The 18,754-nt window shown below is 40.3% G+C and overlaps 1 protein-coding gene across 1 annotated transcript in view; it reads left to right on the top strand.

The window, feature by feature from the left end:
- Window positions 1-18,754, top strand: part of PIK3R1 (phosphoinositide-3-kinase regulatory subunit 1) — a 78,591-nt gene that overhangs the window by 943 nt on the left and 58,894 nt on the right. The window contains exon 2 of the mRNA XM_066614161.1: window positions 7,391-8,089. Coding sequence (XP_066470258.1) covers window positions 7,756-8,089 — 334 coding nt within the window. The 5' untranslated portion in view covers window positions 7,391-7,755. The remainder of the gene's footprint in view (window positions 1-7,390; window positions 8,090-18,754) is intronic.

Consider the following 18,754-nt stretch of genomic DNA (forward strand, 5'->3'; position numbering starts at 1 on the left):
CACACTTTCCTGGGAGTGGGTTTCATTGAATACACTGGGAATTATTTCTGAGCAGACCTTACTTCTCTGTCAAGCATGCTCCGGATAGGGCTGTCAGTCAGCCGCTCTGCAAGCAGACCAGATCCTTCAAGAGACCCTGTGCATGTGTGGACTCGGAAGCATGTGCCACCAAGCTCAAGGGGGGATTCCTGCTATAGGGTGTGTTGGGGGCTACAGCTGTCTGCAGTGGTTACAGGACTGCAGGGCATGTGGGACAGACAGGATTGGGATGATGATGGTGGGTTTATGTGCAGGGAAGTCCATATGAAACACTCTCCACCCTCCTTTTCTGCCTGGGGATGGTGGTGCACAGAATTAAATCTTCCCTTGATTACAACAAGCCCAGGTAGATTCCTGATCTGCTACCAAATTGGGGGAGGGGAGACTCTTGAAGAGTGTAATCCATTTTTTGACTTTATGCTTCACAATCACATTTCCTTCCCCCTCCCTGTCCTTTTTATGGACTCATGCTTCCCCCACAGACAGTGTTCCATGTCTGTCGCAACCTTCCTCTTCTTTTTTTTTTTTTTAAACAAGCAAACCAAAGAGTGAACTCTTGGTCTAGACAGTATGCAATGGCATGAGCGTAGCAAGGTGCTAGACTGGTGGATGCTAAATAAAGCTAGCTAAATATTGACACTAAATCTTATTCTCTGGATAAGTATGGAATCCTCAGAATTCAGTTTGGAAAAGTGCTTCATGCCATTTTCATGATATGTATGTTAATTATGTATGTGATAGTTTTTTTGCCCTGTTACATTTTTAGAATTATTCTTCCTTCACATGCTAGATTTGCATATACTGAACTTATGGTATTTTATTTTGACTGTACAGATGGTGTCTTTGTAGTGTATTTTTCAAAATTCACATTGTTGCTTTTTTTTTTTTGAAAATGGACACTTGTCCTCTCCTAAATAGACAGGGAGGCTTAGGCTGCAATCCTATGCACACTTTCCTGAGAGTAAGTCCCACTGAAAACAATGTGACTTACTTCTGAGTAGACAAGTATAGGATTGGGCTCTTCCTCATTTTAATAAGATGCTATGTGTAATTGAGGTGCAGTCTGAATTCAGTCATTAATAGTTTGTAAAGTTTACATAGCTAAGCAAAATCTCAATAAATACTAGTGCAGGGAAATACTTGTGCATTTGAGGGTACTGGTTTGTGTTGGAACTTTGGAAGAATAACTTTTAAGTGTAGTATAACTTTCCTGGATATTGAAGATATGTGGTTCTGAAAGATCAAATGGTTGCTTGAAGGATTTCAGTTCATGAGCTGGAGAAGGGAGTCTTGAATTGGAGAAGGCAACTCTTTCTGTTGCCAAATCCTTGCCAGTAAGCATTGGAGAACTTGCATGTGTAGCTTGTTCTGACAACTATGAGTTACAGGATTGGGATAAAACTAGAGGCCTAAAATCTTTGAAAAGCAGCTTTCCTCACAGTGATTTTTGGCTGTCAGGTGACCCTTTGGCTGTATGTCAGTGGAGCATGCAAAAGTGCTGCTTCTGGAATGAAGCATTTATAATATGCTGTAGTGTAGACAATATGAGCTAAATTTTCAAAACTAAGAGTGCATGTGCTTTAAACTTTATCTGGAACTAACTGTTTGATAGTCCCAGATAGCTGTGTATTAATGTTTTATGGTGTTTCAGATTGTTTCTGAGAAATCTAAAACCCTACTCCCTAGAAATATTTGGGGCTCAAACAGTTTTTTTTTAATGCTGTTTAGAGTGATGTGATAAAATGGTCTTGTTATTGTGTGTGTTTTGAAGTACATTGAGTTGCTCATCAAAACAAAATCTCACTAGTAAATATATTCATATTGTTCTAACTGCATCCTAATTTCCTATAGAAATATTTTGAGATTTACATCCCAATCCAACAGATGCAGACATGGACTCAAGTATCTTGATTTGAGTGGAACTTCCTCCTAAGTAACTCATTTAGGATTGGCATGCGGGATGTTCAGAAAAGATGTAGAGGATTAGCATCTGTTTAGGCTTATTTGAATTTTGATTTGCTATGTGTGATTCACTATGTGTATGGGATTATATGTATCTATTTTTAGTTATAATTTTTGATGATAACGATGAAAGATACCTGCTGGGAAGAGTAGCTTCAGGCAATCTTTGGAAAACTAATAAAAATGTTATTACCATTATCTGAAAGTGTAGAACTTGAGTGCAACTGTTTGAAAAGAAATGACTGTCTTGCTATCCAGATCACAGATGCAAAGTACATGGTTCCATGTTCATAATATATGTTAATGAGTTATATAATTCCTATACTTAGTAATATTGTTTTGTGTGTTCTGTTGCTGTAAGCTGCCTTGGGCATCATTTTCATGATAGAAAGGTGGGATGGAAGTGTCTAAAATAAATATACTGGGATGTAATTCATGATGACTCATCAACAGACAAATTCTGTGCCGGGAGGAAGCGCTTGATGTTAAAGCTAAAGCATAATTGTGGATTTATAAATGAAGGAAAAACTAGCAATCTCAGTCCTGGAGAGAAATAAAGGCCCGTTAGAATTTAAGACTCTCAAATTTAGAATTGTCCTGTTGACTGATTCCAGGGTTGTCTTGGGGAATGAAAGCTACAGTAAATTTTAAAATTTGAGTATGTAGTATACGATGGCCACAACTCTGTGGTAGCCCATATGTTTGGCTTATGTAAAGTTCCAATTTAGTCCCTCAATTAAATAATTTCAGGTAGTAAGGCTAGGTCAGAATCAGAGAGAGAGAGAGAGAGAGAGAGAGAGAGAGAGTGTCCTGGGCTAGATGGACCAGTAGTCTTTCAGTATAGTATCTGTATGCAAAGAGTTTTGGAAGGAGTCTGATGCTAGTTGTTGATGCACTCATTACTTCTTGGGAACCAAACCTGTGAACTGCATATAAATAAAATCTTCAGGCACACAAATTAATGGTTACTCAACATTTTTACCTATCAAATCCAATTCCATGTTGTTTGAAAGAAAAATACTGCTTGTATGCAGTATTTTGTAGTCATAGGTAAATTGCACAATAACTTTTATGATTAAGCAGTTTATGTAGCTATGGACAGCTTTGTACCTGGAGTGATGTTGATTTGTATAACATCTTAATAGTGTGGTGAGTAAATGCAATAGAAATATGGTTTGGTTTTCTGTTATATAAACTTGCAGGGTTGCTGCTAGACAATGCTAATGATACTTCAACATGTCTCCAGAAGCAGAACATTCTTACTAAGATGCCTTGGTAAAGAACACAATTGTGTTTTTGTCATGGGAAGTTCTGCCTTCTTCCCCACTCATATTGACTGCAGATAAAAAAATGCTCTTTAGGATACAATCCTATCCACATTTTCCTGGGAGTAAGCCCCACTGACTATAATGGGGCTTACTTCTGAGTGGATATACTTAGGATTGGGCTCTTAACTTATTGTCTTCTGTTGGCTGTGGCAAATGCTTTAATTTTTCTGTATCACTTAAATAGTGAGGAAAATTGGGGCACTGTACCTGCATGGGTATAGATTCAGCAGTTCGCTGTCCTGAGGGAATAAGCGGAACAACTAGAGGTGAACTAGGCACAAGAACTCTTTGGCTATGATTTTCAACCAAACCAAGTAACGAAAAAAGTTTACCATGCTAATAAAAAGGAAAATGGAGAAATTGAATTGCCGTGTACCTGTATAGGGAATACATGTGTGCAGGTTGAGCCTAATTATTCACGTGGGTTCAGTTCCAAGCACTTATGTGGATGGCAAAAAACACATTATAGCAAATGCATTTAAAAAACAAAGTTCCCTTGCTCTGGTGATTTAAAAACAGCCTTGCTGACCTTTGTGGTGTAAGATAAGACAAATTAAGAACAATCCATCAGTCAGTCCTCCTCCAAGAGCTTAGAAAGGTGCTTCACTCAGCCCCTCCCTTCAGCAATGCAAAGTGATTGCCTTTCTTTCAGTTGTTCAGGTGGAAGGGAGGGGTCCACTGGAGAGAGGAGGACTGATGGATTGTCAGCCAGCTGCCCTCTCTCTCTTTCATTAAGGAGGCTATTGTTAAAGGACTGTTCAGTTTTTTAAACTGATTTTAAAGGGATGCATTTTTCCCCTTCTCCAGGAGTCAGCACGTTCCTTCTCATTTGCAGGGGCCATTCCTGTTGAGTCAAATCTGTGTATAAAAAATCTGTGTATAAATAGGCTGGACCTGTACTTGTAAAACTTGTAAGGTAGCTCAGCACTTACAGAGCAATATACTGGTGCTTTTGGTCACTTATCCTTCCTTGTGACACACTATTAATCTCTGGGTTTAAAGCAATTGTTGCTATACTTTTTCTACTGTACAGCCCTCACTTTAAATTTTACTGGTGGGGGCAGGGGAGGTAAAGAGAGAGACTGCAGTCTCTCTGGGTAGGGGTGGGGAGAGGGGAAATAGGTCAAGCTAGATAAATTTTGCAGTGTTTAGAGAAGAACTGTGTTTGGCAATCTGCCCAAATGCCTGTGGCAATGAGAACAAAGTGAGTACTCCTCACACACTTGTGCACTTGTTGAACTGAAAATATTTCCCAACAAGATAATAAATATTTTAGAGCATTTGAGACATTGAGGAAGTGTTAATTTTTTGGTACATGTTGTATGCATATTTAGCCGAGTGCTGGCAGTGTTCCAGAATTTCAAGTCAAGGTGTGTTTGAGTGCATTTGCTTCCTTTTTGAAAGAATTAAGGAGGAAAATTGTGCACACAGAAATGCAGAACAGTTTAATTAGTATTTAAGGAGCATCTTCATCCTCATTTTTCAATTCCTGCTGTGTTTACTGCACATAGTTGTGAAGGTCCTAAAATAAGTGTCAGTAAACACTTGAGTTAATGTCAGAGCCTTGATAGTGTGTGTTAAGGTATATGTATTTAATTGTGAACCTATTCTACTGTTCTGCAGGACTCTAGTTTAAGAATAAGTTAGGTGGCCAACTTCTATAAATGGATAGCTAATTTTTGCATCGCTAAATGCATTGCTAAATTTTAAGTATTGTTTCTATAGAAAGTGCTCTCCATCTCTATGAAAAGCTGTTTCTTGACTGTTGCATAGTGCAGGCACTGGTATCTTGACCTGTTTACTAACAAATTAATTCCTGAAATGTTGGTCGTTCGTTTTCCTAGATATCTATTCATATATCATGATGCTGTCATACTTTCAAATATTCCTTCTAGCCAAGTTTCTAAAGAAAATACTCTTGCCCTGATCGATATGAAGGAATGGAGAAAAATAGCATAAAACTCTATTTGCATTCCTTCAGTTTCTAAGCAAAGACTGGGGGTCCAGTGCTGTCCAGCTTTCCAGCGCTGATGCAGCCATGCCAATGGGGTGTGTGCTGCATTTTGTGGTGGGGGCATCCATGAAGCCCTCCTCAAGGTAAGGGAATGTTTGTTCCATTACCTCAGGCCTGCGTTGCTGCTGCATCGGTACTGGAAAGTTGGATAGGATTGGGCTGTGAATTGCTGAGGAGAAATTGCTTAGGGACCCTGAATTGCTGAGAAGTAGAGGCTGAGTATTTATCATTCATGTGGGTGATCATTTATGGCTCCTTCAGAATCAAAGGGCCAATTTTGCAATGAGGCATGTAACCAAATCGCATAACTCCACAACCCTCAGATGTTCTGTTACCACTGATGTCTTCACTGTTCCTCCCTTGCTGCCTTTCACATTTGGAAGTATCTCACACAATGCACTGCTCTTATTTCCGTTAAATCCTTACTCAAAACTCACCTTCTCTAACAAGCTTCTGGCTCAACCACCTGGTCCGCATGCTACACTGTAATTAACCCTAACTAAATGTACATGATAATTAATAATACAGTTATCCATCAATAATTGCAGCGGTTTGGTCCTCCCCCCTCCCCCCCGTGTATACTGATATTTGCAGATACTGGGGTCTGCTTTTTCTTAAATGTTTAAAACAATCGAAAAGGCTCCAAACTTTTGTTTCACAAAATGACTCCATTTTCAGGACTATAGGACAGTCTTCTGTGCTCCCTGAAGCCACTTCCATGTTGCGCAACCACCTCTCTTGGCTTGGGTTGCTTCAGAATGTATCACGCAACCTGCACTTGATTTTAAGATGAGAGACCTAGAAGTACAGGTGGGACTCCATATCTGTGGATCCGGTATCCATGGATTCAGTTATCTGCAGATCTACCCCCCCCCCCGTGCCCATTAATGTAGATGAGAAGTGAAGAAAGCCATGTCATTTCTTTTTGTTTCATTATCAACCCAAAAATCACACCTCTAATTATAGGTTAAATTGAAACAAAAATGGCCTGGGCATGAAAGATAAGCATCTCCACTTTTATTAGGATGGTGTTCCTGTTGTGATTTTGGTAATTCCCTTGAGTAGAAAGGCTTTTGACATTGTCAGTGACCCACCAAAGGGAGTAGTGGCAAGGGAACTATTCTGCAGTACTTGTAGGTCTGGCCTGAGCCAAAGTGTTTCCCAAAGTGGCACCCAATTTTGCCCCCCCTTTTGACACACCACCTCCATTTTACCTTTTCTGCCACTCATTGCATATTTCACTCACAACATCCTTCTTGCCCAGTCAGGGAAGGCATATGTACAGAATAGAGGAGGGAGATGGCAATCCTGAAACTGTTCTCCTCGTGAGGAACAATCAGAAACAGCAGTGGTTCTCAAAACATGTGCTGCAACACCTGAGGGCACCACGGTGAACTCACAGGGGTGCCATGGGATGGGTGCCGCCATCTTGGATCATGTGAGATCTTGTATTATCCAAGATGGCAGTGCCCAGGAGAGCCAGGAAGGAGAGGCCACTGCAAAAGAAGTGTGCCATGACCGTGCTAAATTTGGGAACTGTTGAGAAATAGGATTTTAGTGGCCTCTCCTACCTCTTCTTCTAGTTCCATTGTGGCTTTCTTACACCCTTCCCCATCTTCCTTCTGGGATGAATTCTCTCATTCTGTAGTGAGAATGAGCAAGAAAAGGATGCAGTAACTGCCAAGTGAAGGACTGGGATACCTCCTGCCAGTTCACTGCCTTGAAGGGGGAAATTCATCTGCCTTATACGCAAGTAGAAGGTACAGCACATTCCTCTTCCATGTATTTTAAGAGAAGAATCAGTGTAGGAGCATCCTCTGTGTGCCCAGTGACCATTTTCTGAGATAGTGGATCTTCTAGAGTTTTTGTATACTGCACTTTTAAAGGGTTGTCATAATGACTTCTGATCCGTAGAAATGTGCCTATTTTTCAAAACATGTTTTTTATACTGGACTTCGTTACTTGTTCTGTAGTACCATAGTCAGAGCTTTAGATACCACTTGGAGTAATTGCACTAATCTTGTGTCCAATTTTTTTTCTTCTGTAGGTAAAGTATGAGTGCAGAATTCCACAGCCAAAGTTTCAAGACAAGTGAATGTTTTATGGCAAGTTCATCAGAAGGAGGTGCAGCAAGGAGTAATATTCAGCCCACCTTGAAAAACTGTACCCATAAGTGCCAAGAAAATTTGAAAAACTACTAGTTGGAACTGTCCATAGATAAAGAGTGCATTCTTCAGCATTTTCACTGATTACAAACACATCAGCAGTACAACAGCAGGTCCTGGTGCTTATATCTTTGTATTACAATCCTTAATTGATTATTCTGTTTAGAACTTCTCTAATTGTATATTCAATAAGACGGAAAAGCACTGTTTTTTGTGAAAATAATTGAATGTTAAGACATTTGTGAAAATGAGTGCAGAAGGATACCAGTACAGAGCTTTATATGATTACAAAAAAGAACGAGAAGAAGACATTGACTTGCACTTGGGAGATATTTTAACTGTGAATAAAGGTATTTTAGTTGCCCATGGATTCAGTGACGGGGAAGAAGCAAAACCTGAGGAAATTGGTTGGTTGAATGGCTATAATGAAACTACTGGAGAAAGGGGGGACTTTCCAGGAACTTACGTAGAATATATTGGAAGAAAAAAGATTTCTCCCCCAACCCCAAAGCCTCGTCCTGTTCGACCCCTTCCTGTTGCACCAAGTCCTGCAAAAGTAGGAACAGACAGTGATCAACCAGGTTAGAAATGTCTGTCTTGTATGTGAAGGTGGGGAGGGGGAAGCTGTGATTCAGTATCAAATGCTTCATTCTATTCATTAGCTGCAGGTGGATATCAACAGAAAGTTGTTCAGACAGTGGTGGTTTATTGTGTTTCACGAAACCGTGCACACTTGGTCATATCTGTACTTTTTGCTTGGGACTGGAATTAAGTCCACAGTAGTGATGTCTCTAGACTTTATTCTGAGCAGCTTGGTAAGTCATATCTAGCCATTTTGTAATGCTTGTTTCCAATGTGACACAAACATTGATCTAGAAAATTCTACCCCATCACATGTTTTAATCCAAGATTGGGAAGAACCTAAGCCCTGTCTTCCTGATGTTTACATGTGCCTGCAAGCATCCCTGCTTCCAAGCCCCCTCTGTCACAAACATCACCCTTGGGGTAGGGAAGGACCAGGGGAGATTCCCAAGTAAACCAGGATTTAACCCTCCTCCACCTACACCATCCTCCACAAACCTCCAAGAAATGTTTATTTATTTAGCTTACTCCAAGCCCCAGGTCCTTTTAACATACATGCCCTTGGTTAATTATTGCACTCAATTTTCATGTAAAAGATTTTTATTATAGCTTTAAGGGAGCTTCAATTGCTCCAGTAACATATTTACATGAATTACAGTAGCTTAAAAACAAGAAAAGATCATATCTAAAAAGAGGCTAAAATTACCATCTTACAGGTCTCTCAGCATTTCTTCCAGTATAAAAGCTGTTAACCCCCCAGCTCCCTTCCTCCTGCTGAGTGTGTTTTCAGGCACCCATGCCCAGGTTTTATTCTTTAAATTACTAATGCACTACACCTGGGTAACACACAACTTAATCCATCTTAAAGGGAAAGGGACTTGCCCCACCCCGTGACACCCTCCTCTTCTGGTTATTGTTTTCATGGCTCCAGGAGCAGCAGGAGAATGAAGGGTCATCTTTCTCTCCTTCGCTTTCTGGGATGCAGTCATCATAGTGTATAAAGTGTGATAGGAGTTGTTTCTTTTCAACGCTTTGGATCCTGGGCAGAAAGCTCTGGAAAGGCTGTAGTCCCATCAGTCTTTGCACCGGACATATCCACATCCTAGATAGGAGTCTTCTACACTGCTGCCAGAACCATGGAAAAGATCAGTGGGAGAGGGACGTGGAGGGAGATGATGGTGTTGTGTTGGATATTTACAGGGTGTTGTAGGAGGAATTGAACGGTGTCCTGTTGTCCCTCCAGTAGCATCAGTTGAGCTCAAAAACCAAAAAGTATTTTCCAGAGGTGTTTTTTTGGGTGGGAGGGGCATATAGTGTGTTCTTTCCAAATCCAGATTTGAGATTGTCTGGGCAGCATTCACCATCCCTAGTCCATACTGTCCTTGCATGTTGGTTGCCCTTCTTAGGAATGATGTTCATAGAATAACCAAAAAATCTATAATAATCCTGGAAAACCCTCTAACATAGTCATCTTCAAAATTGCATTCTGGCAAATTTTGGTGCTATTCAGTAAAAGGTGTTGGTAGTAGGAGACAGCTTTCCCTGAAAGTTAAATTGCCAGTGTGATCTTCTCTTATAAGTTACAGCTGTAGGGAGGGACATTGCATAGCCTGTAGCACATTGTCAGTTCACCTAGATCAGACTTGTGTTTGGAGGACTCTGGCTCTGACAGACTCCCCAGAATCCTCTGCAATATGTTCATCGACCATATGTGCAAGTTTTCTGTCAGACAAGTCAATTTAGCAAGAGTTCCCTGGAGGTTGAGTTTTATTTTTAAACTACTACTTTAATGCATAGATGGGGAGATGCTGGGGTAATTTTCAGCATAAAGCAATGAGTAATAGACTTTCAACTATAGGAATATCACCAGTGTGATAACCATAAGTTTCACTGATGCTATTTCTGTTTTTTACTAAATAGGAAAAAAGTATCATCAGTACTCTTAGGATCTTTTCATGGTCCATTACCTCTTGTACACCTTGGTCAGTATTTGTATTTAGAAAGTGCGCACACACAAATGTAGCTAGAATAAATCCATGATTTTTGATGTAAACCATGATTTAATGCTACATCAGAATTTAGCATTACCTTGGATATCATTACAACACTATTATGTTCTACATCTTCAAGCTCACAGATGTGTGTCTTTCAAGAGAAGGATTAATCCAACTAATAAAATGATTGATTTGTTTTTGTATGAGTCCTTTTCACTCGAAGAAATGTAATTTGCTAGAAATTTAATCTCACTAGTTGGTGAGAGTGTTTCCGTCTTCTCTAGCTTTCTGTGATCACCCTGATTCACCATTCAGTACTACTGGTGGGAATTGGGGTGATTGGGGAGTTTCTTCTCCATTGCATCATCCATGTGGGTGAATACTTGAACCTTGTGTACAGACTCAGATGGTTCTTTGTGTATGTCCTTCCTATATGATGATTTCCTGGTTGGAGCAAAAACAGTTGAGTAGGAAAGGCCCAAGTAATAGTCCCTGTCCATTTATTATTCACGTATTTACTGCACTGGCATGCGACATTACCACAGAGATGGCATGTATATGACTGGGATGTGCCTGGAAAATTGCAATAGAAGCCCAAATTGTTCAATTTATACCCCACTTGTCTCCCAAATGATTACTCAAAGCAGCTTACAAAATATAAAAGGAATATAATAAATGATTAAAACATAACAAAGTGGGTACATGCAAAAGACACACTTTAAAAAGTTTTTAAAAAAAATCTAGTACTAAAATGAAAATAAAATCAGAAGCCTATAGTACAATCCTATGTATGCCTACTTGGTAGTAAGTTCCATAAGTTCAATGAGGCTTACTTCCAAGTAAGTGGAAGCAAGCAAATGTAACTGTAGTCTGTGACTAAATGTCAGTCACTAGCTTCTGCATTGGTATTCTAGGAAAACATAAGGAAAATCTTTATATCTTGTGGCATTGGGTGAAATATCTGGCATGCCAAATACCAGTGACTACCTGCTTTTGCAGTTAACAGCCTAAATTATTAAGGTTTTACAATAAGATTTTTGCTCCCAAGAGATTGAAATAGTTAATCTTTTGTGCAATCCAAATTCATGTGTGCAAAAACAAAGAGGAATCTTCCCAGGATAATAAATGATCGTTCTGCGCATTAGAGTGCATGGTTACTATAATGAGACTGTGATGTACGATTTGTTTGACTGTATTTGGTGAAGTTTATATTTTCTGGGCTTAACGGTTCAAAACTGTACTGTATCAATATGAAAGGATGTGCCTGGAGGAGTGGTGTTTATTACTATATTATTTGGAGTCAAGATGAAAATGAAATCACACTGGTATACAGATTCAGGCTCTTTTGTGGTTTCTCACAGGTACATTAACTCTGGTATGTTTTTTACAAACTGTGTTTAACTGAGTGCTCCTATAAACAAAACAAGCTTTAGCTGGGTTTTTGCTTATGTTTATCAAACCAAGTGACCTAACACTTGGTTCAGTTCTCCTAATTTAATTTTAAAACTATTTGTGAGCTTATATTGTGTCATTGAAATATATCTGATTGGAAATTATGTTCCAGGGTTGGTCTGAAGCATTAATTAAATTATAGAAATGTTTTTCAAATTTAATTTTATGCTAATTTACTACACTTGGGTTAACTCTAGTTCACAGAGCTGACAGAACAACTATCCCAGGATTTCATATTTGTTTAATGCGATTTGAATCTGGGATAGAAATTCTCTTTAATTTATCTCCTGTCTAGTAGTACTGAAATTCCAATGGGGCATGCAACGCTAACAATGGTAGTAGTTTGATGAAAAATTAAGAGCAATTTTTCTAGCATTAAATAAAAATACAATTTAGGCAGTTGAAATTCAAGTGATGTCTGGGTGTGAGACTTCTGTGTCCTCATATTGACAGTAAGGACCACTTGATTTGTTTCTTCAGTGGTACTATGGTTACTTCTCCATGTTTAGACCTCTTGCTGCTGCAGTGACCTCCAGAAAGAGGAACCATATCATATAATTAAATCATGGTGCTTCTCACATACTAGCATCACTCCTTCCAATGACGCTTGTGCTGGAAGCAACCACATTATTTGCCTGACTCATGTAGTTTCCCTTCTTGGACTCTACTGGGGCAATGAGAGATTTAGCCAACAGGAAGTGGGGACCATGCTGCTGTAATAAGATATTAATCTTGTTTAAGTTTGGTTATGCAAGATGTCAGTAGATCATATTTTATGGATGAAATTCAGGCACATGCTCCTGAAATTTGACATGTATATTTTGTCAGTTTCATATTTTCTACTAAGTAGAAGTACAATTATGAACATAGTGTCCGGGATAGTGTGATCATAGTAGATACTGAGAGAGAGGCTATTCCTGTTCCTCCTAAAAACTTATCTGTACGATCCCTAAGATTTCTGTTTGGGCATTGTATGGGGTCTCCCAGCAGAACAAAGCAATTGTGTGTAGTGTTTCCCAATTAACATTAGAGTGGCATTTTTAAAAATAACAAATGAACTTCCAAAACAATCATTAAAAAATAATAAAACTAAGAAGGGGTACTTTGTCATTTTGCCTCACATGTTGATGAAAGTGTCAAAGCTTTATATCCAGGCCTCTTCTTCACTATTTTTTTTTAAAGTGCATCCCCTTCTTTTTTTTCTCAGTTGATTCAAGCTGGCTCACAGAAGAGTCATCAAACACAAAAATATTCTGTCCTTGTGACTTGTAGTGTTGGTTAGAAAATAGCAAAAGGGGGGAAAGAGAGTGCAGTTGGGAAGCACTTTGCAGGATTGTGCTGATAATTCCTAGGATATCTTCAGAGAGATAGAGAGAGAGAGAGAGAGAGAACAAATAAACCTGGTGTGTTACTGTTAGAAATGTGTTTTGAAAGATGTGTCAGTATCTCCATTTGTCTCTGTTTTTCAAAGAAGGTTCATTTTTGGAGCCTACAGGCTCCCTGAAATCATCATTCCCGTTTTCCAGAGACCTGAAATTATGTATGAATTGTCTTGTATATTCATAGAAATCTTATACTTCATACATATGTTTCTCTAAAACCAGGATGCTGGGGCACTGTGAGCTTTTATTGGCATATCTATGAGATTTATTACCAAGCCAGGTGCTTTTAAAGCCTGTATAATGGACAAGCATCATCTTGCCCTGAAATGTTTAGTTTTAATATGCCTGTTGACCCCTGGACTCTAAAATAAGAATACAAAACAGGAGCCTATAAATTGAGATTGATATCCCAAATCAATAGCCTTACATTGGACTTCATAAATTTGCAGAAATTTGAAAGGGGGATAATTCATACACCTTTTCCCATTATCTCAAGTTACAATGTGTATGTTGTGAGTTGTGAACTCCTCAGTGATGCACTGATTTGTAGTTTTGTTTGTACATCCACTTATTTCAAGCTGAGCAACAAGAAAACAAGAGTGACTTAGCTGCTATTGCGCCCCATCCTTTTGATTTTATCAACAGTTTCATGTTTGAAGAACAATAATGAGTAAATTGACTTAACTAACCATGGAAGACATCCCACCTTTGTCAACATTGTTCCTGCAGTGCTTAAGGTAACAGAGGAATATCTGAAACTTCTGAGGGAACCAGAGTTTGAGAATTAGGCCGGTATTCAGCACAGGTGCCTGTGTCAGTATACACATTATAGAGCTCTGAGTTGTCTTTTTAACTTCTGAGTTCTACTCCAAAGGCTCACTGCGATGAGTGATTGATTTGAAGAGAGTGCGGTTGTTGAAGGGAAGCTTGGGCAGTCGGAAGCAGAGGGCAGCCCTGAATAGGTTGCAACAGGAGGAGTGTTTGTTGCATCATTGGGAAACAGAAATTAGAACTAGGCATTTCTTGCCCTCCTACTTTTTTGTTTCTCATTATGATACTGGAAAAGCATGTACAGTATGTGCATATAAATGCTTAACAGCTTCTGAAAATGTTATTTTCAGAAAAGTTTGTATTTTTATCTACCAGCTTGTGAGGAATTTGGAGCCATGCATTCAAAATGCCTGCTGGTCACCATGTTCACCAGTTTCTTTGAAATACTTTTATTTGATGTACTGGTTAGCAAAGAAAATTCAGAATTCCCCATTACATCAGAGGAACTCGTATATTCTTTTCCCCATTTTGGCAGTTTAGGGCAGTTTTTCTTTGTGAGAGTACAGGCACTGATATTTACTAATCATAGAATTACATACATACATACATACATACATACATACAAAGAATAGAGGCTTCTTAACTATCCTGTCAATTATTAGTGTTTGTTAACTGGTAGTAATTTGATGCAAAAGCTTTTAACCTAAACAAAATATGCTTAAAGTGATTACAGGGTTCAGCCCATATGGCTGGGAGTGAGGAGAATAATGCATATAAAAATCTGAACATTTTTTTTTGAGAAAGTGATACATTTTTTTTCCTCAGATAGCAATAATGCTGGTGAGCGTCTCTAACTGTTGTTTGACTCCACCTGCTGGTAAATGTGCATAATAAAAAAAGATTGAAGCAACCACATTGATTGATTTGAACTTTTAAAATGGTATCTAATCGGTTTTTGATAGATTAGAAACTTGATTTTAATAGTGTGCGCTGGGCTGTAAACATTCAACTTCCATATCCACACAGTAAGCTGATAAAATAAAAACCAAACCAGTCCATTTATTTTAAGTTCTCTGACTTGTCTTCTAAGGATGTGTTGCTTACTAGGGCAGTTAAACCTGTGTATGTGTCTTTGTGTTTGCTCCAAGTGAGCCTCTCATCATAATTGTAGTTCTGTTTAATCTGTGCTAATATCCAGTACCTGACACTGACAGGAGTAGGTTTGTCTTGCTTATAAGGGAGTACATTTTTCTGTAACACATGGTTCTTCGCTAAGCCCTTGCCAAAAAATGATAATTCTGTACTGCTAGTAAAATGGCTGTGCCCTCTTAAATCTTTGCTTAATGCCATTTACAGATACACAGTTTCTTGTGAAAGAACACAGATGTCTGCAGTGCAGCTGGTCATAAAACCTTTTGCATGTGTGTCTTACTAACAATCTGGTGTCCATGATGAACTACCATGAAATCAGTCTGAAGGCTGAAATCTGAGGAATTACCTTTTTTAATAGTTTAGAATGAAAAGGGCATTTGTGTTATAATTTGAGTGCTTAAGGATGGTTGTGTGGAGAAGGCTTACACATTTAGGGGCAATACACTGACATTACCCTAAACTTGAAGGAGTGGGTGGATTATAGATATGCTGGAAGAAGCAAAGCAGACCTGGTCTGTTCAAATTTTATTTCAAAACAGAATTAACATTCCATATTAATTATTTAACTAAAATCTTCTCTTGCCCTGTCCCCAAGGGATAGATAAAGAACAGATAGGGCTGGTAGCAAGACATGCAAACGAAAATACAAAATCAAATCAATGAAAACATTAAAACCTCATTCTGTTGACTAAACCTTGACCCCAGAAATCTGCCCAAACAAAGGTCTTACAGTGCTTCTGAAATGTGTTTAGCCTTTGGCAAGGCTCTGTGAGGAGCAGAATTCCACAGCTGTGAGGCAGCCACCAAGCACGCCTTTTTATGCACTTTTGTTCTCTAATATAGCACATAGACTGTATTGTTGGGAGTGAGTGCACAGCTGATCTTAAATTGCAGTGGGGCAGAAGGTGGTAGCTAAGCTCTTAGATATGTCTAACCTGTTTAGAGCCTTGTGTCAGAATATTGGGACGAAATGTACAGGTGTATATAGCACTCAGTTTTATTGTTACATGAGGCTCTTTAAGGATTACTAGAGCACAGCACAGGACTACAGCCACACAAGTGCTATATTTTTTTTTTGAGAGAGAGAAACTAGCATGTGGGGGAGCACTGTTTGCATTCTTGTCCTAAACTCTTGAGCTACAAGGCCATCATTTGAAATCCGGCCAATGCCTGTACTGGATTAAGGCAGGGCTTTTCAAACTGGGGTGTTGTGATGCCCCAGCCTGTGGGCCCTGGCCTCTGCCCCCTTAAGGGGTGGGGGCAGCCTGGAGGCAGGGAGGAGGCAGCAGTGCGATTCCCAGGATTGTGCCGCTCAGGGGGCTGCAGGGGCTTGGGAGCACTTACCCAGGCTTCCTGCAGTCTCCCCAGGGTGCAGCGAGCCCAGTGCGAACCTTTGTTAGGGCTCTCCGCAGCAGTGAAAGTGGAGCGAACACGCTTCACTTCCGCTTTAGCGGAGGCGGGGCGTGATCACTCTGCTTTTACATTCACTGCAGCAGGGAGCTCTAACAAAGGTTTGCACTGGGCTCCCTGCACCCTGGGGAGGCCGCAGGAGGCTTGGGTAAGTGCTCCCAAGCCCCTGCAGCCCCCTGAACGGCGCGATCCTGGGGATGGTGCTGCTGCCTTCCACCCACCCGTGCTGCCTCCCCCCTGCCCCCGCAAGATCTTACAGTGGCTCAGACTCTCCTGTAGAGTTTGAAAACCACTGGATTAAGGGCTTCCTCTGTCAGTGTTGCCTGCCACGTTATAAATCTTCCATTTTCAAAGAGTCACGCAAATCTGATTGAACACCATAATTATTTTCTCTTGGGTGTCTCTGACTGTATGTGTGTGGTGGAATTTTGCTGCTTCAAGGAACATATTGATTATGAAATACTACCTTGAAACTTACAAATCAGAGGCTGACTAAAGACACTGTGAATAACCATGCAGTTTAATTGATTGAGCAAGGATTTGTTTGAGTTGTGTCTCTCCTTATACAGTAAGCATGCATTTTCCAATGAGGCATTGTTCCTGACGAATCAGCTGGCAGCAGTGCTTTAGAAGGTGACTTGTTCTGATCAGGGCAAACTTTCTACTGTGGTCTACTGATTGAGATGAAGATAGTCATAGATAGCCAGAGTATGTTTGGGAGGTCCACTCTGCTTTGAAAGTTCCACTTCATCCTTCAAAATTTACAGTATTTCTCCAGTGTTTTACTTTATTCTTTTCCATTTTTTTGCCAGTTAACAGCCTTGGATTACAAACATATACATGGGCTGTCTTGCTGCCAAAACAGGAGTATTCAAGATTGTATCTTAAATAATGGATAGGGCAGTGGTTCCCAAACTAGTGGTCATGACCCACCAGCCAGAGAAGCACTTGTCCCTGCCCCTTTAAGGGGTGGGGAGGGAGGAAGGCAGCAGTGCTGTCCCCAGGATCATGCTGCTGCTGGGGATGGGAATGGTTTTTTTAACTTCCAGGCAACCAGTGCCAAAGTTCTGGGGGGTCCGGGGAGCCCTCTGCAGGGCTCCCAGGACAAACATGTTAGAAAAAGAAGAAAATGAGACTTCTGGATTCACAGCGAAAACCGGAAGTGTCCTTTTTTCTATTTTTAAACTTTTGGAGGCATGGGGAGCCCTGCGGAGGGCTTCCCGGACCCTGGCATGGCTGCCGGTAAGTAAAAAACAAACAAACCACTCCCATCCCCGGTAGCAGCATGATCCTGGGGATTGCCATAGTGCTGCCATCCTGGTGCTGTCATAGCCCCACCCCTGCAGACATAGTGCTCCCAACTCCCTTGTAAGAGTTCAGGAAGCACTGGTGCAGGGCATTCAGGCAGAGTTATCTCCACTTTTTAAGTCCAGTTTTTCGGTGAAAGCAGTGTAAGCATATGCTTAACTTTGGTATTGAAATGAATGGCCTTTGAAGGTGCTTTACTTTTGGTTGAATTGGTCCTTGGAAGAGAGGGAAGGACCAGCCTATCCATGAGGCTGTCTGAAGCAGTTGCTGCATGCAGCTGATTTGTGGGGCCGGCAAATTCTGTCCCAGTGTTTCTGCTGTGGCTCCTTATCCCCATTCCCTGGCTTGGAAAAGAAAGGGAGGGGGTAGGGCAGACGTGTGAAGGAAAGCTGGGTAGTGCATTCCTCCCCTCTCCTCCACACTTCCTCTTCTGCGCTATCCCTGCCTTTCTTTTCTATTCCAGGGAATATGAGGAACTATGAGGTCTTGAGCCAGCCCTGTGGGAAAGAGCAGTGTTAAGGCTAGAATTCTATGCCCAGTTTATGCAGTTCTTGTACTCAGTCTCAGCAAACCATACAACAGCCCTCCAAGGTAGGCCAGTACAGTTCTCCCTATACTGTATTACACATTTGGGGGGGGGATTAAGATTGAGAGATAATGTCAAAAACCCTCCAGTGAGGAGTTGGCTAATATTTGAACTGGATCATTCAGGTCATACTTTTAACCCAATTAGACTGCAAAGAGCTCCAAAAGGATCTTTCCAAATTTTTTGTTGTCCAGTTATAAATGCAGATGACATTCAACATATGCAAATATAAATTGATGCGCAAAAATCCTAATTTCACCTGTATATTAATAGGGTTCAAATTGGCTGGACCTGGTCCTGAAGAAATCCTGGGGTCATAGTAAAAGCTTGTAACATCTGCTCATTGGGCTATGTCAGTCAGAAAACCTTTGAGGAGCAGGAAGAGAGAAAGGGGCAGTGTAAAGGGATGGGCATGATGCATCAGCTGCAAAGGAAGTCTTAAGAAACTGGAGGGAGGAGGAGGCAGAGCATTGTTCTGAGAAAGGTGGAAATGGCCGCATGATATGGTGACAGTCATTAGCAAAAAAAATAAAAAAAAAATTTAAGGGCTGGAAAAGTAGACCAGAACATAACCCTTGTTCTATTTCATTTGCTTACTATTTTGTAACA

The sequence above is a fragment of the Tiliqua scincoides genome, chromosome 2, assembly GCF_035046505.1.
Source record: "Tiliqua scincoides isolate rTilSci1 chromosome 2, rTilSci1.hap2, whole genome shotgun sequence".
NCBI lineage: Eukaryota > Metazoa > Chordata > Lepidosauria > Squamata > Scincidae > Tiliqua > Tiliqua scincoides.